The sequence below is a fragment of the Tursiops truncatus genome, chromosome 10, assembly GCF_011762595.2.
Source record: "Tursiops truncatus isolate mTurTru1 chromosome 10, mTurTru1.mat.Y, whole genome shotgun sequence".
NCBI classification, from domain to species: domain Eukaryota; kingdom Metazoa; phylum Chordata; class Mammalia; order Artiodactyla; family Delphinidae; genus Tursiops; species Tursiops truncatus.
The window spans coordinates 101,388,724-101,412,214 of record NC_047043.1 but is presented as its reverse complement, the minus strand read 5'-3'; the positions used below and the strand labels follow the sequence as shown (position 1 = coordinate 101,412,214).

At 51.3% G+C, this 23,491-nt stretch overlaps 2 protein-coding genes across 28 annotated transcripts in view; one reads left to right on the top strand and one right to left on the bottom strand.

Moving 5' to 3' along the window:
• The window catches only part of RUVBL1 (RuvB like AAA ATPase 1), a 49,062-nt gene extending 37,226 nt beyond the window's left edge, over positions 1-11,836 (bottom strand). For 4 of the 5 annotated variants that reach the window (XR_012323956.1, XM_033865543.2, XM_073787781.1 and 1 more), the window contains exons 1-3: positions 11,620-11,836; positions 8,031-8,117; positions 1,502-1,634 (exon numbers count right to left, since the gene is read on the bottom strand). Coding sequence is in view for 4 of the 5 variants with exons in the window: in XM_033865543.2 (XP_033721434.1) it covers positions 1,502-1,634; positions 8,031-8,117; positions 11,620-11,760 (361 nt within the window). In the remaining variant the exon portion in view is untranslated. The remainder of the gene's footprint in view (positions 1-1,501; positions 1,635-8,030; positions 8,118-11,619) is intronic. The other variant, XM_073787782.1, reaches the window with a different exon arrangement.
• A 223-nt stretch (positions 11,837-12,059) lies between these two features.
• EEFSEC (eukaryotic elongation factor, selenocysteine-tRNA specific) overlaps positions 12,060-23,491 on the top strand; it is a 207,980-nt gene continuing 196,548 nt past the window's right edge. For 16 of the 23 annotated variants that reach the window (XR_004528677.2, XR_004528675.2, XR_012323942.1 and 13 more), the window contains exon 1: positions 18,654-19,562. Coding sequence is in view for 3 of the 23 variants with exons in the window: in XM_033865538.2 (XP_033721429.1) it covers positions 19,262-19,562 (301 nt within the window). In the remaining 20 variants the exon portion in view is untranslated. Of the gene's footprint in view, positions 12,465-13,362; positions 13,557-18,653; positions 19,563-23,491 lie in introns of those variants that run through there. The other 7 variants (XR_012323953.1, XM_033865537.2, XR_012323955.1 and 4 more) reach the window with 5 other exon arrangements.

Sequence of the window (23,491 nt, the reverse complement as noted above, 5' to 3'; positions counted from 1 at the left end):
TTCATTTCGCACCACGTAGCACGCAAAGCCCTACCATGTTCTAAGGCCCTACATGACCATACCCTTCAATTAGACTCTACCATTCCTGAGGAAAGAATTCTGGGCTTAGACAAATCTACTCTTTCTTAAACTTTCATAATTTCCTTGACGTTTTCTAGTAAGTTTCCTTCTTGAGAATACTTACCTTGCTTTTTGTTTGTTTGTTTTTTAATAAATTTATTTATTTTATTTATTTTTGGCTGCGTTGGGTCTTCGTTGCTGTGCGCGGGCTTTCTCTAGTTGCGGTGAGCGGGGGCTACTCTCCGTTGCGGTGCACGGGCTTCTCATTGTGGTGGCTTCTCTTGTTGGGAGCACGGGCTCTAGGTGTGCAGGCTTCAGTAGTTGTGGCACGCGGGCTCAGTAGTTGTGGCTTGCGGGCTCTAGAGTGCAGGCTCAGTAGTTGTGGCGCACGGGCTTAGATGCTCCGTGGCATGTGGGATCTTCCCAGACCAGGGCTCAAAGCCGTGTCCCCTGCATTGGCAGGCGGATTCTCAACCACTGCATCACCAGGGAAGCCCCTTACCTTGTTTTGACAACCAAAGGGACTGTAAAATGACACAGGCACTCTGACAAGTGTTCATACTTGTAACTCAGCAAGTATATCCTAGATATAGACACTCACGTGTGCATTACATACTTTTTCATAGCTTAACAGGAATAAGCTATGTCTACAAGTAGGTCTGAGGGAAACTAAGATTTCCCCAGAACTAGATCAGCAGGAACGAGGCCAGGAGAACGCCCCAGCAGTCCTGGCTGGTAAGAGGTACAAATTCAGGAGAGCGGCCATTTTCTGCTCGCAGCACATGGTCAGAGCACGGGCTCCAGAGTCAGACAGGTGTAGGGTCAGACTGCAGGGCTGCTGCTACTTACTAGCTAGGTCACAGTAGGCAAGTTAGTTAACTTTATGAGACTCTGTTTCATCAGATGCAAAGTGCAGACTGAGAATTTCCTCTTGGGGAGTGAAAGGCCACAGTCAGTGGCAGGCCTGGCACGTCACAGGCAGGCAGTACAGCAGCTCCAGGCCCTGCACGGTTGGCACCACAGCCTTGAAGCTCCACCGTCCCACACGGTTTCCTCGCCTGCTGACCAGCTCAGCATGCAGGCCGGGCGTTCTGACAGCACGACACACAGTGCTGTTGGCTTACATCCAGAACTTTTTCAGGGGACTGTCATCTCTAAAAGCACAGTAAGGCCCCCAGGAAGATCTACTTTGTCAGATGAAGAGCCCCAGCCCCACAGCTGGGCTCACATTCGCTGGCCGCTAAAGCACTTCCATTGGAAGAACTGGGTTTTCGTTTCGTTTGCAAAGATAACTCTAATGGCACCAAAAGAAAACAGCAGTGCCACGAATACAAGTCCTAGAGGCATTTTCACAAGGAAGAGGCAGGTGAGGACAAGCCTCGGACAGGCATGGACAGGGTATTAGGCACAGATGGGTACTGGGCGCAGGCAGGGTACTCACCAATGGCCCTGCGGAAGTTCTCCATCAGCACTTCTGTCTTCTTGATCTCCGTGGAGTAAACTTCACTCCCTACCATCGGGCAGAAAGGGACCTTACTACCCAGCTCCTGAGCAATAGCCAGAGCTAGAGCTGTCTACAGAAGAAAACAAAGGAAATGCACTTGTTTCACATTCTTGAAATACAATTCAGGAACATATGCTATAAAAAAATTATTAACTAGGAACTGAAACTCTAGCCCTTTAGTTTTAATACGGTTTGCATGTTTCACAATAAACGTTTAATGACTTTTGTGGACAGTCGATTTCTAGCAAAATGGGCCCTGTCATCACAACACTTGCCACGACTGAGACTTGGCCAGTCCAGTTCCCGATGTTTCACATGCCCCTTCCACTCACCCTACGAAGTGGACACCACTACTCTCCCCATTTCACAAATGAGAAAGCTGAGACACATTAGATAACATGTCCTCGGTACCATAATCTAGAAAATGGCACAGTGGAACCTTAAAGTCTGACAGCAGGGTTCCAGAGATCAGATTCCCATCAGAATAGTCAGTATAGTCTCCCAAAACTGTTCCCTCAGTGTCAAAACAGGGTTCTGACCTCGTCGCAGTAGAACAGCACCACTGGGTCTTTGAGATACTGCTTTCTGTCTTTACAGACACAGGAAGGCACCAACTTACAACCCATTAGAAATCAATAATCAAGGAACAAATGACACGATGTTCACTTTATGCTGAGTGGCCCCGCAAACCATGAAGAATGACACACAAGCTAGGATTCTGAAGCTATGAACTGGTGAAGTTACACTTGAACATGCCCTAATAAACTACAAATTTACTTTTGCTAAGATAACTACCATAGGCAGATGCTAAGCAGACGAAGACTAACAGATGTACGGTCAAAGAGCAAGTATGAAAAGCCAGTGCCTTAAAGCTGGTGCAGGACGGGGAAACACCACGGCCTTTTACTACTGTTTTCACCTTTCCTCAACTTTGACACGAGAGCCCAGGTAAGGTCCCCAAGGCGTACAGGCTAAGGAAGAAAACAAGGTTGCTACTGAAGGATGACACAGATATCCGAGACAGTTTTAAAACTGGCTCAGTAAAGGTTCCTCTTCTGTTCACTGCCCGTTTGGTGCTAGTTTAATCTTCAGCGTGACCCTGGGTACATGGCAAATCTCTGGTGCCTGACTTCCTCATCTGTCAAATCGAAGTCCTGGGTTAGATCACCGGTAGCAAACTGGTTGCCCACAGACTACTCCTGTTTTGGCCTGCAGAGTCTCATGTGTGTTTTCTTTCTTTTTTTGGCTGTGCTGGGTCTTCATTGCTGTGCACGGGCTTTCTCTAGTTGCGGCGAGTGGGGGCTACATTTCATTGTGGTGCGCGGGCTTCTCACTGCGGTGGCTTCTCTTGCTGTGGAGCACGGGCTCTAGAGCACAGGCTCAGTAGTTGTGGTGCACGGGCTTAGTTACTCCGTGACATGTGGGATCTTCCCAGACCAGGGATTGAACCCATGTCCCCGGCATTGGCAGGCAGATTCTTAACCACTGCACCACCAGGGAAGTCCTCATGTGTGTTTTTAAACTCAATTGTTGCCCATTTTCTAATGTTGGGAAATTTCACATAAAAATACAATTATTTAGCTTCTTCTGAGAGGCAAGAAGGTCTGGCCACAAGGGGCCCCTATGACCACATGGCAGCACTGGGAGTGGACACGCGGGCAGCTGCCTCCCCAGCAAGGGCTCGTGCGGGCTCCCGGGCGCTTCACTCAGCCCCACTGCCCGTCTGAGTAGGCATCTGGGTCTGTGCCCTCAAGGCTGATACCTCTAAAGCTGTATTCTCTCGTATCCTAAGAGCGAAGGGAAAATCTCTGGAGCATAACGGGGCAGGTAGCAGCACAAGACACCAGGACTCCCAGCAGGAGCCTCAGGCCTGCCACGCTCACCTTCTATCCAAACCCCGCCACCTTTCCAGTCACTCCTCTTTCTCTTCCCCTGTCGCTACAGGCGCCAGCTCCCCTCCCTCAGTTGTGAACTCCAAAGACAGTGCTGCATCTGATTCAATGCAGACCCCCACCACTACCAAATACAGAAGAGATGATCGACATATTCCATTAAAATATGATAAATGCTTGGTTAAGAAATGCTTCAGGTGTGTCTAGTTTCCTCCATTTAAAGGCTCCCAGAAGGCTGGCATATGATGTGGCTACCGTGCAGACTATACTACACCTACTATATAGGGCTGGGTGACTTGCACGAGGGATCCCACTGAACCCTCCCTAGCAGCCTATGAACTTGATAATCTAGTTCACCTTTTGTGAATTTAGAAACCGAAACTCAGAAATTTCCAGCTCACCCAAAGTCAAACAGTTAGCAAGCACAAGGGTCAGGATGCAAACCCCGATCTCCAAGACCTATTTCTGTGTGCCCACCCCCCATGCAAGTGGCACAAAAAAGAGGCTGTTGCCAAAAGATTAAAAAACCTACTTTGTTTTCAACTTCATCCGAACACCTTTTTCTAAAACCCAAACACAAAGCCCTATTATTAAGCATGTGTAGGGCTTCCCTGGTGGCGCAGTGGTTGAGAGTCCGCGCCCCAGTCCGGGAGGATGCCACATGCTGCGGAGTGGCTGGGCCCGTGAGCCACAGCCGCTGAGCCTGCACGTCCGGAGCCTGTGCTCCGCAACGGGAGAGGCCACAACAGTGAGAGGCCCGGGTATCGCAAAAAAAAAAAAAAAAAGAGTGTGCAGGCCTCAGGAGGGGAATGGCCATACTCTGAACAAGCACCACACTCCTGCCGGCCAATCAGTTAAGTCGTCTGAACGTTGAGGTCCATGGGTACAATGTTACAAAAGCACCAGAAACCCATGCTTCCAGCAAAGCGGCCACTAGGGCCACGGCCACTCCCTCCTGTTACAAAACATCTAGAATAAGTAAGTAGTCATGATAGACCCAAAGTAGTAAACTATCATTGCAAGGTAGTTTACTACTCTGAAAAGCTGGGCAGGTGTTTGACAGATGCCAGAAACCCCTGGATAAAAAGGAGCCTTGAAGGGCACACGTCAGTAGACAAGGTGGCCACAGAGAAAATCTCCAACGGACAAAGACAGGCTTGTCCGTCTCACCACAGCTCTGGCTGAGGAAGTCTCACCAGCAGGCTCTCAAACAGATTAAGGATTGGTCTCTACACTGCCTGATGGCCAGAAAACCCAAGCCACAAAATTTCCTTCATGTGCCCTGTCCTGGCAGCACAGCAGGGGCCCTCCCAAGTCCTCTCAGGAAGCACTTGGCCCTAATCAAGAGATCAGGGAAGCCTCAGATTTGATCAAACATGAGTCCACAAGCAGATACAGGATACAAAATAAACAAGAAAGTATTTCACGAACAAGGAACAAGAGGCTATCAAAAATAGCCAGATTTTGGGACTTCCCGGGAGGCCCAGTGGTTAGGACTCCACGCTTCCACTGCAGGGGGCATGGGTTCGATCCCTGGTCGGGGAACTAAGATCCTGCAAGCTGCATGGCACGGCCAAAACAAACAAACAAACAAATAAGCAAAAAACAGATTTTGAAGAAATTAAAAATAATGAGTGGGGGAAGGAGGGGCTTCTTCATTACAAAAAAAAAAAGCAAGCTAATATATGTAGAGGATATGACAGATTTAGAAATTCACCATTTGCAACCACCAATGTGATAACTGATAAGGCAATGACCATCAATGAATGCTACAGCCATAGGGTAAAAGGACATTCAGGACATCTCAAAGCGCCACTTCCCTGATGATTATAAATTTCAGAGGGAACCAGTCCCCTCATAGCAGAACGTGGCGTCAGCCCCCTGTTGTGATGCAGGTTCCAGACACATCACCTGCATCGCGTTCTGCCAAAGAGCTGAATGTTTCAGACACAATCAGACAACCACTGGAGGACAGCTGTAGGGTACTCTACAAAACAACTGTCCTGGGCTCTTCAAAAATGTCAGTGTCGTAAAAGAAAAGAAACCAAAAATGCAGGGGACAGGAACTGTTCTCGATAAAGAGACTAAAGAGACAATAATGAATGCAATGTGTGCTATGTGATTATAATTCAATTTAAAAATATAAAAAAATGAAAGAGCCACAAACTGAAATGACTTGGAGATATTTTAATATAAACTAGATATTAGCTAATTTTATTAGCAACATTATATTTCTTGGGTGGATGACAGCATCATGGGAATGACAGAGAAGGTCCCTTGCACTTACTTTCAAATGGTTCAGAAGTAACATAGAGAAAACACAAATCTCACAAAATATTTACACTTAGTTACCTAAGAGTAGGGTACAGAGGGATTCATCAAACTGTTCTTTCCACTCTTTTGTAGGTTTCAAATTTTTCAAAATGGAAAATATTCAATGGACTAGATTAAAGAGTAGCTTCCTCACAGCTTACAAGACAGACTGGAAGACATGTCTAATGAAGCTACTCAGAACGCAGAAGAGTCAAAACAACAGAAAACATAAAAGAGGTTCAAAGACTAAGAAGACAAAATGAGAAGCTCCAGCCCAGGATTTCCGTCTTGGCACCGTGGGCATTTTGGGCTGGAGAACTCCTCTTGCAGGGGCTGCTCTGTGCTCTGCAGGGTGCCCTGCAAACCCCCCGGCCTCCACCCACAAGATGCCAGCAGCACTCCCGGCCCAACCAAGTGTAACAACCGAAAACGTCTCAGGACAGTGCCAAATGTTCCCCGGGGGGCAAACTCGGCCCAAGCGGAGGACCTCTGCAGTGGAACCTCACCTAGCTGGAGCTCCAGAAGAGAAGACAGAGAACAGGGAAAGGCAGCATCTGAAGAGACAAAGGCTGACCAGTTCCCAGAACTTATTAGACACAATATGTACTCAGATCCATATGAAGCAGGATAAATGAAAATAAATCCACACTTTGACATGTCACAGTGAAACACCAAAACCAAAATATCCCAAAAACATCCAGAGAGAAAAGACAAAATCCTCAAAACCAGTCTTCTCAAAAGCAACACCAGAAGCCAAAAGGTAGCAAATATCACTGAGAGAAACAGTACTGACAGAACACATCTGTCAACTGAATTATATATCCAACACAACTATCTTTCCAAACAAGGGCAACACAATAAATACAAACCTGACTTTGCCACCAACAAACTTCTAGAAGGACCTTCTTAATGATGTACTTTAGGAAGGAAATGGAGGGAGAGCAAAGGTCTAAGATATGAGAAGGAACAGTAAGCAAATAAATGGAAATACAGTGACAAGCAGAAAGGGAATTAAAGCTCACGTTTATACCTGTTCACAAATATAGCACTTCCTCCCCTATGGTTAGACACCAGTAAAAGACATACTATCAATTCAATCATATGACTTCAAAATGATAATGAGAGTCGTCATCCTACAACCGCCACTTTAATAGCTCCCTCCAACAGGCAGGGCTGTGCTACCGCTTCAGAAAGGCTAAGGGACCTGCCTGGGGTCTCAGCACCAGCGCTGGAACCCCTTTCTTTACACAGTGACTCCCCCAGGCTCCTCCTCTCCTGCACCAAGCAGCCCTCCAGAAGAACAGCAGGGCCCAGACTGGGGACTCTAGTGCGTTTCAAGCGCCCAGCCAAGCCCCTCACAGATCCCACAAGTTGTCCTGCACCCTTGCCCTGGAAGGCCCTTTTCTTCCCTGCCAAGTCAAATGTCAAGCTTCAACCCCTCCAGCCACACCAGCCCAAGTGTCACCTCCCGCTGCAATTCCAGCTGCATTTAAGATCAGGCGATGCCTCGCAGCTTAGCGCTCAACTGGAGTTTTTCATGCTGCCGTGGTGTCCTCTCTGCCCTGGAGAGACTGTAAGGCCCTTGGAGATAAAAATCACGTCTCTTATTCTTTTTTCCTTTTTCTTTTTTTTTGCGGTACGCGGGCCTCTCACTGTTGTGGCCTCTCCCGTTGCGGAGCACAGGCTCCAGATGCGCAGGCTCAGCAGCCATGGCTCACGGGCCCAGCCGCTCCACGGCATGTGGGATCTTCCCAGACCGGGGCACGGACCCGTGTCTCCTGCATCGGCAAGCAGACTCTCAACCGCTGTGCCACCAGGGAAGCCCCCTTTTTTCCTTTTTCTTTCCATCTCTCACGCAGCCAGAATAGTGCTGGGTCAAGTGAGCATTTGGAAAATTGCTTGCTGACCGGTTGTCTTTCCCCCTCAAGTAAGATGTCACTCCCAAGATTTTATGAAGCCCTAGGCCAACAGAAATATATTTCCAAAGCAAAGGAGACTTGAAAGAGATAAAAGACAAATTACAGAGACAATGAGACACCCCTGAGGACTTCACTCTCTTTTCTCTGGAGGTCAGCCAGGGTAATTTGAATTTTAGAAGCATGGATTTTAGATACTCAACTGTATTATTGCACATTGGTTTTAAAAACATACATATAACCAATTTAGCTAAACAAAGACTAGTTAAGACACAAATTGAATTTGGCTTAGACATTAAGATCATCCTCTTGGGTAGATTTTAAAAAATGAGAGAAAATGAGTACCTTGCCAGTTCCAGGAGGCCCTGCCAACAAGACAGCTCTTCCAGCCATTTTCTTGCTTTTGATTAATTCCACTATCACACCACATGCCTAGACACCACAATAGAAAGAAATAATAAATCAATATTAAAATGTTTCACAGGACGAAAAAGTCCAGTGTCTGGTCCACACAACTCAGACTCATCGAGTGCCAGGACACCACAGGCACTGTTCTAGGCGCCCGAGGCAGTAGAGGGCCATGGAGCTCATGTCCTAGTGGAGGAGACATACAAACACAGAATCTCTACTATGAAGAAAAAAGGGCAAGAAAAGAGCAAGCGGCTGGGGGCAGAGGTTACTCTATAATAAAGAGTGATCTGGAAAGGCCTCTTTGACATTATATTTGATATACGAAGCTGCAGGCAGGGCAGGAGTCAGTGTTCCAAGCAAAGGAAACAATAAATTCAAAATACAGGAATGAGCTTGGCATGTCCAAGGGACAGAAAAGCTGTGCTGACCAGAGTTCAGAAAACAAGCAAACCGGGAAGATGAGGTTGTAGAGGCAGGAGGGGCAGCACTCAGAACAGAATCTTCCAGTCCATAGTAAAGTTTGGATTTTAGTCTACATGTAATGGGAAGCCAGTGAAAAAGTCTTAGGCCGCATGTCATGTTCTGAAAATTTGTTTTTAAAGTATCTTGATGGCTGCTATGTGGATAACAGACAGGAGGGGTACAAATGGGAGCAGTGGCATATACTCCAGGGGCCCACACACCTCAAAATTGGTAACGAGACTCTGTGTATATGTTCAAATGTGCATTCTTCCAGGGAGGGGTCACAGCTTTCATCACATTCCCAAATTAACCCACTAAGGGCTAAGAATCAATGACATACGCTACTAGTTGGCCATCAGTTAACTATCCCGGAATGCTGTAAGCAAATGCTGCACGTGAGGTTTAACCTACAGCATCCTAAGATCCGAGGAATGCCCTTCAAATCCTCAAGATTAAATTACTTGTGCGTTCGTGTATTTTAAGTATTCTGAGTATTAAGCCATTTACAGCATCTATATTATATATAGACAGGTATGGACATTCTATACATACAGCATGTATTTCGCATACACATACACATATATACAGTTGACCCCATGAAGCCTTGAAGTTAGGGGCACCCAACCTCCACGCAGGCGAAAATCAGGGCATAACTATACAGTCAGCCCTCCATATCTGTGGTTCAGCAGCCCTGGGTTCAACCAACTGGGGGTCATGTAGCACCCTAATATGTATTTATTAAAAGAAACCTGTGAATAAGTGGACCCATGCCGTTCAAACCCATGTTGTTCAAGAGCTGACTGCATATTGATACGTGTGTTTAGAAATTCCATAAATGCGTTCCTGGTTTTGTGTATTTTACAATATTTAACTCTAAAGGAGTAGGGCTGAGAAAATCACACTCCTTTAACACCTGATCTCAAGGTTTCTCACACTGATCTAAAAACCGAAAGCACAACTGTCTCCAAGGTGCACCGTCCTTGCCTCAGGGCAGGCCCACAGCTCCTCTACCTGGGTGGTACCTTGTGGACAGGGTCTTGTGAGCACATCTTATCTCCTCTCCCACTTTCCCCATGGACTGTGGAGACGTACCTTGGTCCCACACTTAGACAGCCCCTCAAAAACGTGGGTTCAGGGAATGCATGTGGATGTGCCCTATTCCACTTCTGGCTCAGCTGGAAAAGCACAGTACACTTAACAGAGCCTAGAAGATATTCTTCAGATGCTGCATCTCTAAAAAGACAAAAGAGCCATTATGGTCTTTCCACAGTAACCTCTGATATCATAATCCTCAGCACTGGAACTCTTTGGGCAACTCAAAAGCCTTTGCCAACCTTGGCTACGTACTCTTACTCACACTTCCCCTTCCATTTAATCTTCTTCCATTTAGGCTCCTTCTCTCCAGTGAGACATGTCCAGTGAATTCCAAAATTTAAAAAGTATGAACTGGAAGGGCCTTTAAAAGATGACCTAGTCTAACTCTCACTGTTCAGATGAGGACAGGCTGCTGATGCGACCAGACTCAGACAAGGACCTGATAGCAGAGGTGGGATGCCTAATAACTCCGTACGTAACTTCTGAGTCCCTATAATGAGTCAGGTTCTGGGTACATGATGCTACCCGGTCTCTATCCTTGGGAAGCTCACATTCGTATGGAGGCACACGGCGTCAGAGTCAAGAGTATGGGTTCTGGAGTCAGACAGACTTAGGTTTAAATCCTGGCTCTACCAATTACCAGCCGAGTACCACAGATCCATAACCTAACCTCTAGGAGCCACAGTTTCCTCATCTGAAAACAGAGTTCACAGCACAGTGGCACAAAGGCTAACGGGTTTATGGTAAAGTATGCTAATGTCTACAACTTACTTTGAAATGCAAAAGCAGATTGTTAGATGGATAAATGAGCAGACAGAAGACAAAGCAACAGAGTAAAATGTTACTTGTAGAATTCAAGCACACAGGTACACACTACACAAGTCTTTCAACTTTCTGGCATGTCTGAAAAGTGTCATAACAAAGCGGAGGAGGGACGGGTATAAGGGTGGTGATGAACAGTAAGACAATGGAAACGGAGCTGCTTAGCACAGTGCTCGGCACCTGAAAAGCACTCAACAGCGTCAGCTACTCGCAGAGACAGGCCCTCCGAGAGCAGAAGCTGGATAAAGAGAAATTTCAAAGTCACCTTGGCCCTGTCACTATTTCCTCTCTGGAAACCTGATGTTCCAAATGGAAACCAGAGGCTTCTCTTTGGCCCCTTCTATTAGCACAATCAGGCTAGGAGGCAAGAGTCTTACCCAGGAGTTCTGTAGCTGCCGAGCCACCGCAGGGGCAGAGGGGCAAAATGGGCTGAAGTTAGGGCTGAAGGGGGCCCGAGGGGGCGGTCCTACCACAGAGCGCGCTGCTTCAGGAGTCAGGGGCACACAGGCACAAACTCCAGCATTACTATTACTAAACTGGGTGGCAAGCGGATGGGTGAAGTGACCTTTCCCACCCTCAATGTTTTCATCAGAAAAAAAAAAAAATACACACACACACAAAGAGCCTGAACAGTTCTGTGATGATAATGCGGCCGAAGGCACTTGGCACCAGCATCACTTAGCAGAAGTGGGCTTAACGGGAATGTTCAGAAAGGCCTCTGTAGCTGCCACCTGCTCAGGCGGATCACCTCCCGACTATAAAAGTCCCAGAGCCTCTCACTGCGCTCACAGCAACTCAAACGCCGTGCCCGGGCCCGCAGAGCCCCGCAGGAACTGATCCCCGAGGTCTAATAACGGCCCTTCTGTTCAGCAGTTTAAATGTATGTGTCTGAAACGCGAGCTCCCAGAGAGCAGGGACCTGGCCCATCCTCTCCCCGCCGACCCCCGTGCCGCGCGGACGGCCTGGCCCCGAGCGGCGGTCAGTCGGGACTGGCGGTCAGTCAGGACTCGCGGCCAGGAGCGAGGCCGCGGGGTCGTCGCCGCGCCCCGGGACGTCCTCCCCACGCCCCACCCCCAGGTCCGCGCCGCCTCAGTCTCCCCCTCAGTTCAGTCCCCCCGCCTCAGCTCCCGCCCCGCCGCCACACCTCGCGCGCGTTCTCCTGGCCCACGAGCCCCGAGGCCGCCTGCTTGGCCAGGCCGCTCTCGTCCAGCCCCAGCCCCTTCACGTGGCTGTGGGAGGCGATGCGCTGCGTCTTGGTGGTGCTCTTCACCTCCTCGATCTTCATCCTGCGCACCTGGAGCCCGAGCGCCCGCTCAGCCCTAGCAGCGCGCAGCCGGTTACCACGCGGCCGTTACCAGGCGGCTGGTCCGGCCCCGCCTCGGTCAGCTCCCCATTGGCCGCGGCGGGAACTCCTCAGCGCCCCATTGGCTCCTGGCTTTGCCCGTCGCGGCTGCCGGGAAGGCTCCGCCCACCCGCTTCCGGCTGTGTCCCGAGGTTGGCTTCCCCCGCAGCCGGCGCTTCCTGCCCGGGTGGGCCCGAAAGGGCCGCTGCGCCGCAGTGAGGGCCCGAGTTCCGCTCTTCACGGCGCCTTCGCGTCAGTGACCGCATTCGAATGGATACCCTTTTGCGGAGCTCAAGTTGGACCTCGGTGTTGGAGATGAAGAGACAGGTTTAGAACTTAAGCTTCGACTTGTGCCCACTAAGCAGTTTTCTGACTCCCACGCCTTTCATCTCCCTGGGGAGGCTGTGCTCAGCATCCGCCTTGGGGGTTGTCCTCCTCTTCTCCTCGCCTCCACCTCTCCCTTTACTTAGATTAAGTTGGCTGTGGATGACGTTTAGTGTAATTCCTAATGCAGATAAAGATGCGGGCTAAAAGAGGCCCAATAACTTACGAAGAACGCACAGCAAGTAATCAGAAGAGTTGGAACTCCACCTGAGGACTTCAGGCTTTGCAGCCGGTGTAAACCTCATCCCATCCCATGACCTCAGGTGAGACAATTAGCCAGTGGCTGTGTCCTGTCCGGTTCCGTGATGATATTAACACTCCCCCCAAAAGTGTACTCTTCCCATCCACCCAGTCATTCCACAAACATTTGTTAGCACCTGCTGTGAGCCAGACAGTACAATGCAGTAGGATGCACACATAAAATACAAAATCTCCAGCCTTGACAAGCTCAGTCCTTAGTTGGGAAACTTGCAACATGAGGTGTGCCAAAGCAGGTACCCCCACGTGGTGTGCAAGCCCAGAGCAGGGCCATCTGGAAACGCTGGAGAGCCAAGGAAGGCGCCATGATGTGGTAACGCCTGGACCGATCCCTGACAGAAGGATAACATCCTCGGAAGCAGACGTTATGTCACCATTTCACACCTGAGTGGACTCAGGTCCAGAGAAAGGGAGGGACTGGCCCAGAGCTCAGGGGAGCTTGCATTAGGGTTGAGACAGACCTGAAGTCAAATCCAGGTGCAGGAGTTCCTGACTCTCACATCTCCTTGTACTTCTCCATCGTAACTTTTGAGTCTAGGTTTCTGATTACTTGCAAGACTATCAGGTCAATGTTAGTCTCTCCCACTAAATGGCAGGCAGTATGAAAGTGTAGACCACGTCTGTGTTGTTCATCATTTTAACTCCAGTGTCTGGCACACAGCCTGGCTCACAGTTAAGGCTTCTTATAAATTCAGTAGGGCTCTGGACACTCACATACACACAAAATCATGCAGTTTTGCTGGAGGTATTTTACACAGCAGATCTCATGGGACTTGATAATGGTTTCTGTCAGTGAATGGAAACTTTTGGCCCCCACCTCCCCCTCCACCAGAGCTGTTACATGTTTTTCCTGCTAAAGAACAGTTCAAACATCTGATCCAGCCTAGCATTCTCTTTTTACAGGTGAGGAAACTGAGGCCCTAAAAGGGTATGGAGTTTGTCCAAGATCGCAAATTGAGCAAATGCCTTTCCCAGGCCTAGACCCCAGGTCCGGTGTGCAAAGAAGCTGGGCCTGGCTGCAGAGCCAGGCAGTTCCTTTCATTTCAACAGAAGACGACACGGCAGGCCAGTGTCCAAAGCGTACAAGGTGCATGAAGGTAGGTGAGGCCAATAGCAGTGGACAGGGGTTATTATGCCCGCCCAGCACCCTTCCTACCTCTTCTGGCCACCTTCACTCTAATTTTCTGTAGAGAACCACCCTTCCCCCACTTGGCATCTAGGTGGTTTAGATGGGTTGACCCCACCCCCAGCTTTATTTCAGGAATGGACACAGGACCCTGGCCTGGCCTATCAAAGTATCCCCTCCTCCCCAGAATGGTGATTGGTTCAGAGATGTGAGCGGACAGTCCAATGACACTCAGACCTGCACTTTTACTGGAAATATTGGGAAAGAGACTTGGGTCCTAGGTTTCCAGGTCATCTTGGCCACTTCATGGGAAGACTCTGTCTGAGAATGAAGCCAGCACAAAGGAAAGGAAAGCTGGCAGATTCCTGATGAAATCCTCTACGTTCCCAGATCCAGCTTTGCCCTACTTGGCAGTGTAAATGACACTGACGTTGGGGCTTAAAATAACTTGAGTTAGGGTTCCACCCATGGGTTTGTGCAGTGACACACATACAAGGAATGGAGTGGACAGTTGCATCCCAGCTTGTGCTGTGTGACAACCCCAGACCTGCCTGCTCTCTCACTCTCACTCCCGTGAGCCTTGCTCTTTCGCCTCCAGTGCCTTGACCCCTCTTTTCTCCAGTCCAAGCTTGAACATCTCAGCCACTGGTTCCCAGTGCTTCTGCTTGCTCCTTGCTTTGACTTCTTTCACACCTGACCTTTGAGCCCAGAAGCCCAGGTCAAGCCTGCCTCTGCCTTCTCCAACATCTTGAGAAGGCTGCTGCATGTGGAGGGGGGCAATGACCCAGGGGCCCCGTGGAGCCACACGTTGTCATGGTCTCGAGGCTCAGCTGAGTGCTGAGAGTGTATCCTAACTAATGGGACATTGAATAATGGTCTGCAGTGATCAAACAGCATGGCACCGGCACAAGGACAGACATGTAGACTAATGGAATAGAATAGACAGCCCAGAAATAAACCCTCAGTATATCAGCAAGAGTGCCAAGACCATTCAAAGGGGAGAGAGCTGAAACTTAATTCTTTTTTTTTTTTTTTTGGTCGGCCATGCCACGTGGCATGTGGGATCTTAGTTCGAACCTGTGTCCCCTGCAGTGGAAGCGCGGAGTCTTAACCACTGGACCGCCAGGGAAGTCCAGTAACTAAGTCTTGATTTGGTGACTTGAGGCTTAGCATAAGCCACTGCGTTTTGGGCCCATTGTCTTATTTTTAACAATTTCCCCCTTTTGACCAGTCTCTCAGCCTGAGGGATGCAATACAAATTGAAGGCATTAGCGCTATTCCCAGCTACCACTCTGGAGGCCTCGCAGCTTCTGCTGACCCTCTGTGTGGTGCTCACAGGTTATGACGTCAGGTTCACGTTCTCTGTCAGTCTTTCTTTCGTTCTTTTTCTGATGTTTCAGTCGTAGGGAGACCGTTTGCTTGGTGCTTAGTGGCTGCAAACATGCATTTAAAGCTCTTGAGAGAATACAACGCACGACAAAGATTATTACGATGATTACGAGCAGGATAATTCCCAGTGTCTGGGGTGCGCTTCAGAGCCATGATCCCCAAGATCCAAACCAATCAGAATCAAAATCAAAGAAAGTCCCTGTTGAAGGAGTCCCCTGTGTAAGCTAATGGGCTTAGTCCCTGGTCTTGTATTCCCACATTCTCGCCCCCCTTTCTGATCGTTGCCAACCTCATTGGCATGCTTGTTATTTCAGCCCCAGGCTGATTTCTGGGGACAGAAGGAACACCTTAGAGGTGGTACAAACGCATAAAATTAAATAAAGTTGATCCACATAGTGAGAACATTATTGCCTTTTTAATTCTAATTCAGTGAGTCTTAGGGGGTGGAGTGTGACTTTAACCCCTTTCTAACGCTTGCTAATCTCTCTTTTTATTAAAGATCCTGATTCTGAGGTTGTTGTGGTTCCCAGCTATTTATGGCAAGTGATAATGTTTTTCTGTGTAAGGGAGATACTTTTATTTATTTAAGTCAAACTTAAAGAAAAATATGAAGTTGTAGGTGGTACCTGGATATTGCATAAATTATGAAGATGGTTCATATCACTGAGGTTGAAAAAAACCTGACATAAAACAAGGATCAGCTGGCAGGGAGCAGAGGGCCTGAGCAAGTCACCTCTCCTGGCCCTCTTCCCTCTGCTGTAAAGTAGCGATAACAGCACCTCCTGGGATTATTAAAAGAATTCAGTGAGACCTTTTACAATGGGCTCAAGCACTGGGAGGGGCACAGAAAATGGCATCAGAGCTTTGGAACATAAAGACATGGGCTATCTCTCCCTTGGATATCTGCCTGCTGTGTGTGCGTCCTGCCCTTCGTGGTAATTTTGTCATGCTTTTCAAACAGAAACAGTACCCGAGGGCACTCACTGGAATTGCTTTGGAGCCCGAGGCAGGAAGCGGGGCTGGGGACGGGGTCAGGTTAGCCAGGGTGAGGCCTGTGCCTCCGATTGCAACCTTCTCTGCTGGGGAACAGTTTCCGTCCGCCTCAGCAGGCACATCCCACCGCTGTGGGGAAACCCGACAGCAGATGCCGAGAAAGCAGCTGGAGCCTGCAGGTCCCCTGGGCTCCATCTGGACCATCGTCCCACTGGCATCCCACTGGCGTCACATGGCAGTGGGGTCAGAGGTCAGGGCAGTCTGGGCGAAAGCAGCAGGTCTGACCAGCGGACAGGCCGTGAGGCTATTTCCAGTGTAGGTCTTAGCTGTCAGACTCTGATTCTCTGACCAGGTGGGAGGGAGTTAGGAGCCCTTCACTGATTTAATAAATGGGAAGAGACTCCACACTCCAAGTAAATGTTTGTATTAGTTTCCTATGGCTGCAGTAACAAATTGCTACAAACTTAATGGCATAAAACGACACACAGGTATTCTCTTACAGTTCTGCAGGTCAGTGTCCAAAATGGGCCTCACTGGGCTAAAATCAAGGTGTGGGCAGGGCTGCGTTCCTGTCTGGAGGCCCTGGGGGAGCACCCACAGCCTGGGTTTTTCCAGCTTCTACAGGCTGCCCACCTTCCTGGACTTATGTTCTGCTTCTGCCTTTAAAAACAGTAACGGCCAGCAGCGTCTTCTCATGACACCATCTCTGGTTCTGATCCTCCCGCCTCCCTCCTGTAACGACCCTGGTGACTACATCAGGCCCGCAGGATAATCCAGGGTGAGCTCCCCACCTCCCCCATCCCTGCCATCGCAAGATCCTTAACTGAATCACACCTGCCAAGTCTCGTTACCATGGAGGGCAACACCATCACAGGTTCCAGGACACGGACATCTTTGGAGGCCACTGTTCTGCTGTGGCCAGGCTTCCCTCCAGGGGTCCCATTAGGGCCCAGACTGATTTCCCCAGGCTTTAGTCCAGTATCAGAGAGCACACTTTTCTATTGCCTGTCCTGGAAAAAATTCCAGGGTTTTCTCCGACTGTGCTAACTTGGGTCACACGCTCACTGCCAAACCAATGGTCATGGCTACTGGAATGGACCTGAGTCTCAGGCTCCTAGAGCTAGCGTTCAGTCAGCCCCCATCGTGACCTGGAGGAAAGGAGTGTGAGACCTCCAAGGAGAGTTGAGGAGTCTTACAGAAGAAGAGGGAGGGGACGCCAACCACTGTAGACCTTAAAGAGTTTGTATCCATATCCAGGTGGAAAGTGTGCTCCCAGGCACACAGCCAGCACGAGGTAGGGCCGTGATTTGAACCTGTGTGGGGCCAGTTCTTGCCAGGACATCAGCTCCCACCCTGCAGCTAACGGGGCATTAGCAGATCTGTTCAGTACTGGCAGTGCCATGGAGCACAGTGGTGGCCTGGGCGACAACCTCATCTGAGGTTAGTATGGGACATGTCGAGGAAGGTACGTGGTTAACACAATCACTGGCAAGGTAGACACCCTCAGAGAAAAAGGAAATTTCCATTTTACTCCTAAAAGAATCTTTAAAGCCAAACTCAAATCAAAGAGCAAAGTATAATAACTTCCTCTGAGCAAATTTATAATTAATCCTGGATTAATTGGCCTTAATGAAGTTGAATTAATTACTAGCTGTTCGTAAAGAACTTTGAACTACCTTCGTACAAAATGGCATTAAAGAAACAGAAAGGAACCAGCATCGCATTAACATTAAGAACAAATCCCCAATAATCGCTGTTCTGCAGGCCGTTCCCTGTCAGTCATTTCCCAGAGACAAGGCCCAGCCTTGGAACCCAGGCTGGGACCCAGGAGTCTGCTGCAGAGGATGGTGTCTTTGTGGGCTGGAGGTTTGGAGGTGGGTCCACTCAAGAAACAGTTATGGAGCCTTTGATGTGCCAGGCCGAGGGGAAGCAAAGATGTGTAAGGGATCCTCAGCCTGCTGGGACAGGGGAGAGCACCAGGGCACCAGCCTGGTCTAAAGCAAACTCGCCTCACTGGGGTAGAAGCCAGGATAGGGACAAAGGACAAAGGAGGGGGCGTGATGTGACCTGCATTTTGCTGGCAACAGGGCTCCAGTTCCTACAGGGTGTCCCTCACACTCCCTGGCTCTTGGAGTGAGCTTATGACTCACACCTGCCTAGGCAGAGGTCTGTATTTCTCTGCTTGGTGCAGGGGCACAGCTGACCCCAGGATACAGTCTGAATCTGGCTGACTTTTCAGACAACTCAGAGCTGCCGTCTCCTTGGCACTTGTGGAGACAGGGCTAGACTCCAGGCTACTGGTGGGGCAGCACCTGTCTTGGAGCCAGCTGTGGTGGGAGTTGGAGACGGTAAGACCTGGCTTAAAGCCCCAGCCCTGCCGCTGGTGAGCGTTTAGGTGTAAGTCGGGCCGGGTAACAGCTACAGCCCGCAGCCCCAAGGCTCGGCGGCCTCACCAGGCAAAATGTCTCTCAGATTTCACATAGAAACACTCTCGTCTCTTGAAAAGCGGGAAGATGGGGCAATGTTGGGCTAGCATTCCTGCCTGGTGTCACTTGGCCAAAGCTGAGCCGTGGCTCCCCATCTGTGGCCACAGGACATGTGCTCTCCACCTCCGCAGTCTCCACCACCCCGGGCACCTTAAACCCTGCTGATTACTCTCTGGCGAGTCACCTGCCTGGCCAGGGCAGACATTTAAATTTGTGATCCGTGTTATTGCCCGTGGGCGACACCTTTTCTGTGGGTAACATTTCAAGAGAATGAGCGTTGCGGGCCCTCCCCAGCACGGGCGCACTCACACGACCTTCTGCGTACAGTTTGGCGGCCCCCTGAGGCCAGGCTGACTGCCCGGTCCGAGATTCTCCGAGCAGCCTTCCCAGGTTTCCCGCGCTGGCTCTTAGGCAGGACTGGCTCAGCTTCGCGGCCCGCCCTCCCTGCCCCGGGCCTGGTGCTTCCACCGCTGCTGTATTTCCCCAGGGCTTCTCGGCGTCCGTAGCGGTCTGGTTCCGTCTTTACTCCCGGTTATTGTTCCCCCCCACCTCCGGGTCCCCCATGTCCTGCGGGGAAAGCGACCTGTCCCCGCGTGGTGGACAGAAGGCGCCGGGTGCCCAGAGGGCGCTCAGCTAGAGCCCGTGGAAACGAACGAACGAACGAACGCGAGGACTGACGGAGGTCGGCCCCGGCGCCTGGCTCCCCGGCTCGGGGGACTGACCGCGCGGCCGGAAGCTTCGGCGCCGGAACGTGCGAGCGGGGCGCGGGCGGCGGGGGCCGGCTTAGCGGGCGGACCGCAGCGGCGGCATGGCGGGCCGGCGGGTGAACGTGAACGTGGGCGTCCTGGGCCACATCGACAGCGGCAAGACGGCGCTGGCGCGCGCGCTCAGCACCACAGCCTCCACCGCCGCCTTCGACAAGCAGCCGCAGAGCCGCGAGCGCGGCATCACGCTCGACCTGGGCTTCTCGTGCTTCTCGGTGCCGCTGCCCGCGCGCCTGCGGCCGGCGCCGCTGGGGGCCGAGCCCGAGCCCGGGGCCGAGCCGCGGCTGCAGGTCACGCTGGTCGACTGCCCCGGGCACGCCTCCCTCATCCGGACCATCATCGGCGGTGAGCGCGGGCGGGCGGGGGGTGCGGGGCTCGGACGCGCCGGGGCGGAGGCGCCCGCCGGGAAGTCTCTCGCGCCGCCCCCCAAACAGCGAAAGTGTTTTTTACCACATGCGTTCGTAATACACTGCGTTCGTAATACACAAACAGGTTAGGGAAACTCAGAGACCCTGAAAGTGCCCAGAAGGCGTCCACTCGCTGTCTTTTGGTCTCCTGCTGCCCATCTCTGGAGTCAGCCGCTGTCCCGTCCTGTGCCATTTCGGAGGAACTCCGTGTGCAGGCAGCGTTCCCATGTATATGTCGACCCCTCCTTTTCTCGTTCTTTTTTTTTTTTTTTTTCACAAAATGGTAACACCACTCTATTGAGTACTTCACTCAATACTCGGGCCTGCCCATTCGTACATATAAAGCAACATCATTCTTTTTAAAGGTCACATGAAATTCCGTTGTACACTTGCACCACCGTTTTCTGAATGTCTTAGTGATGGACATTTATGTCGTTACTCATTTTTGCTAACGATGCTTCAGTGAGTTTTATAGAACAGACGTCTTTGGTGGGTGTGCTAGTGTGTCTGTAAGGAAAGACCCTAGAACTGAGATGCTGGGGCAGAGAGTCGTGGTGGGTACTGCCCAAAAGCCTTCGTGAGATGTACCATTTAATTAATTTAAATTATACAAGTAGTACATGAATACATTCTACTTCTGAAGAAATAGAACGTTACAAACCAGGTAGAAGGCCCCTAATTACCCCTCCCATCTCGCCAGAGGAAGCCACTAGTACACCTCTGTGGATTACTTTTCCACACCCATTTCAGTATACTTAACTCCATGGACAGGTGTTTTGTTTATATAGAAAAATGGTAGCACGTGGCACAAAGGGTGTATATATAGTTCAGAGACTCCTCACTGCTGACCCAGGGACCTGGTACCTCCCTGCTTTCCACTTCCTCCAGACCCTTCCGGTGGCATTCTCTGCACCCGCGAGTACGTATAGGAACACTTCTTGGTCAGATGGTTTTATCGGCCTGCTGGTGGACAGCTGCACTGGTTGCTTGCTGGGCATAGTGGGCCCTGCTGTATGATGAGTGTTGAGTACTTTCACCTTGTCACCTCCCGTCTGGTCCATGCTGCAGGCAGTCTGAGATCATTTCCCTGTTTTCAGGAGAGGAACCGGAGGCTCGTAGAGGAGCAGGAACCTGCTCCGGTCCCCCGCCTCACATCTTCTACTCCGCCGTGTTCTAGCCACAGATGCATGTGAAGGGGCACGCGATCCTCTCTGCTCTCCCCTCCCCTTGTCACTGATTTCTGTTTGGTCACGTCCAGGTACATTTTAGGACACATTCTCTGAGCCAGTGTAGGTTGGAGGTTAAAAAATGGGAAGGCAGATTGGTGGACTTTTCTTCTGACAGGTGTAGGGAGTGAAGGACATGCTTCTGGAGTCTGTGGTGAGGCCTGGCTTTCTCCCTCACTGACCTTCTGACCTCGGATGTGATTCTGGACTGTCCACACTCTGGCAGATCTCAACTGGCTTTGCTTTTCTTGCACGTTTGCCACTTCCCGGGCAAACGCTGCAGGGAGTGTGGTGGTTACTGTTCAGCCATCGAGGGGCTTGGGACTCGGGGAGGCTGCTAGGAAGTGGCCGACCCAGGGCTCTGCTTGACTCCAAAGCTGCCACTTCCCGGGTCACTGTGCTCTGCCCTCCCCTTCCACGTGTACGTTCGTGGTGTTTCTTCATGGGACAGAAGGTTTCAGGCACCAAATTATAACGCCTCCAAGCATTTGACAAGTCCTTGGTTTAGACTGTAAATTGTTGAAGAAATGAAGAGGGATTTCTCTCCTGTCGTAGGAACATTGCGGCTCTTACGTTTCTCTTGCCCCTGAGAGGGGAGACTCTCCTTCTCTTCTTACAGGTGTTAACATGTGACCTGAGCACATTGCAGTGGTGGGACCAGGGCTGCTACTCTTCTTCCTTCAATAGATGAGATTCCCACCCTCCACTCAGGGAAGTGAGAAGAAAAAGTGGCTTTTTTCTTTGGGGGGGAAAGGAGCTGCATCTGAGTGTCTGCCAGGGTCCACGCCTGTGGCTACAAACTTGCGTCTGTGCGATAACGCTGAGTGATGGGGGTGTAGGGGGGCATGGGCCCCACTCTTCTGATGAGAAAACTGAAGCTTGGAAAGTCAAGTTCCCTGGGCAGGCGTTGGGACCTGCTCTGCCACCCCTGACCCGGGTCTGGTGAATCCCCTTCGTTATCCTCATGTTGCAGAGGCCACGTGTGTCTTTACTTGTCCTTCCTCTCCAGACTGTGGGCCCTCCCCTCCTCCCTCTGCTGACCCCCCACACGGTGGACAGTCTGCTCCTTTTATGGATGTCTTCAGATCAGGTCAGCCGTCAGCTGAAGACTGTCCGGGCGCTCATTGCCCCCCCCCAGTGACCCACGATCTGGCCTCTGCCCTCTCCTGAGCCTCATCCATGGCTCCTGACCTCCAGTCACACTGGCCTCCTACTTACTGGATGGGCCAGTGTTGCACCTGCTGTGCCCTCCTCATTTAAGTCTCAGCTCGAGTGTCACCTCCTCGGAGAGGCCTCCTCTGACCTACTGGCCTAAAGTGTCCCCAGTTCTCTACCGTCATACCTCCTCATGTCCGTGTTTTGTTTCCTGCTAGCCCTTGGTGTTGTCTGATACGCGTGATGTGCTTGTTGATGGCCTCTGTCCTCCACGAGAGCATAGCAGGAATTGGGCCAGAGCCTGGCATGGAGGAGGCACTCGGAAGTCCCAAATGAATGAAGCTGGGGTTGGGGGGTGGATCGAAAGTCACCAGCAGGGCCCCTCTGGGGGCTGACAGCAGAGCCAGGGGGAGAGTGCTGTGTGGTGTGCAGAGTGACTCATTAGGGCTCTTTGCACAGCGGTGACTTGCTTTGCGGGGCATGGTGGAGAAAGAAAAGCTTGCCCAGTGGCGGCACAGCCTGGGTGAGGCTCTGAGGCGTGAGCCTGCTGTCTTGTCTGTTCAGAGCCAGGGGTGGCTGCCAGCATTTAGCAGCTGGAAATGGGCCTGGTGAGCGGGGAGAGGCGTGGAAGGTGAGGGCGGGATCGTGTAGAGAGGTGAGTGGGGAGAGGTGTGGAAGGTGAGGGCGGGCTCGTGTAGAGAGGTGAGCGGGGAGAGGTGTGGACGGTGAGGCGGGATCGTGTAGAGAGGTGAGCGGGGAGAGGTGTGGAAGGTGAGGGCGGGATCGTGTAGTGGGCCTGGTGAGTGGGGAGAGGTGTGGAAGGTGAGGGCGGGCTCGTGTAGAGAGGTGAGCGGGGAGAGGTGTGGAAGGTGAGGCGGGATCGTGTAGAGAGGTGAGCGGGGAGAGGTGTGGACGGTGAGGCGGGCTCCTGTAGAGAGGTGAGCGGGGAGAGGTGTGGAAGGTGAGGGCGGGCTCGTGTAGAGAGGTGAGCGGGGAGAGGTGTGGAAGGTGAGGGCGGGATCGTGTAGAGAGGTGAGCGGGGAGAGGTGTGGAAGGTGAGGGCGGGATCGTGTAGAGAGGTGAGCGGGGAGAGGTGTGGAAGGTGAGGGCGGGCTCCTGTAGAGAGGTGAGCGGGGAGAGGTGTGGAAGGTGAGGGCGGGATCGTGTAGAGAGGTGAGCGGGGAGAGGTGTGGAAGGTGAGGGCGGGATCGTGTAGAGAGGTGAGTGGGGAGAGGTGTGGAAGGTGAGGGCGGGATCGTGTAGAGAGGTGAGCGGGGAGAGGTGTGGAAGGTGAGGGCGGGCTCGTGTAGAGAGGTGAGCGGGGAGAGGTGTGGACGGTGAGGCGGGATCGTGTAGAGAGGTGAGCGGGGAGAGGTGTGGAAGGTGAGGGCGGGCTCGTGTAGAGAGGTGAGCGGGGAGAGGTGTGGAAGGTGAGGCGGGATCGTGTAGAGAGGTGAGCGGGGAGAGGTGTGGAAGGTGAGGGCGG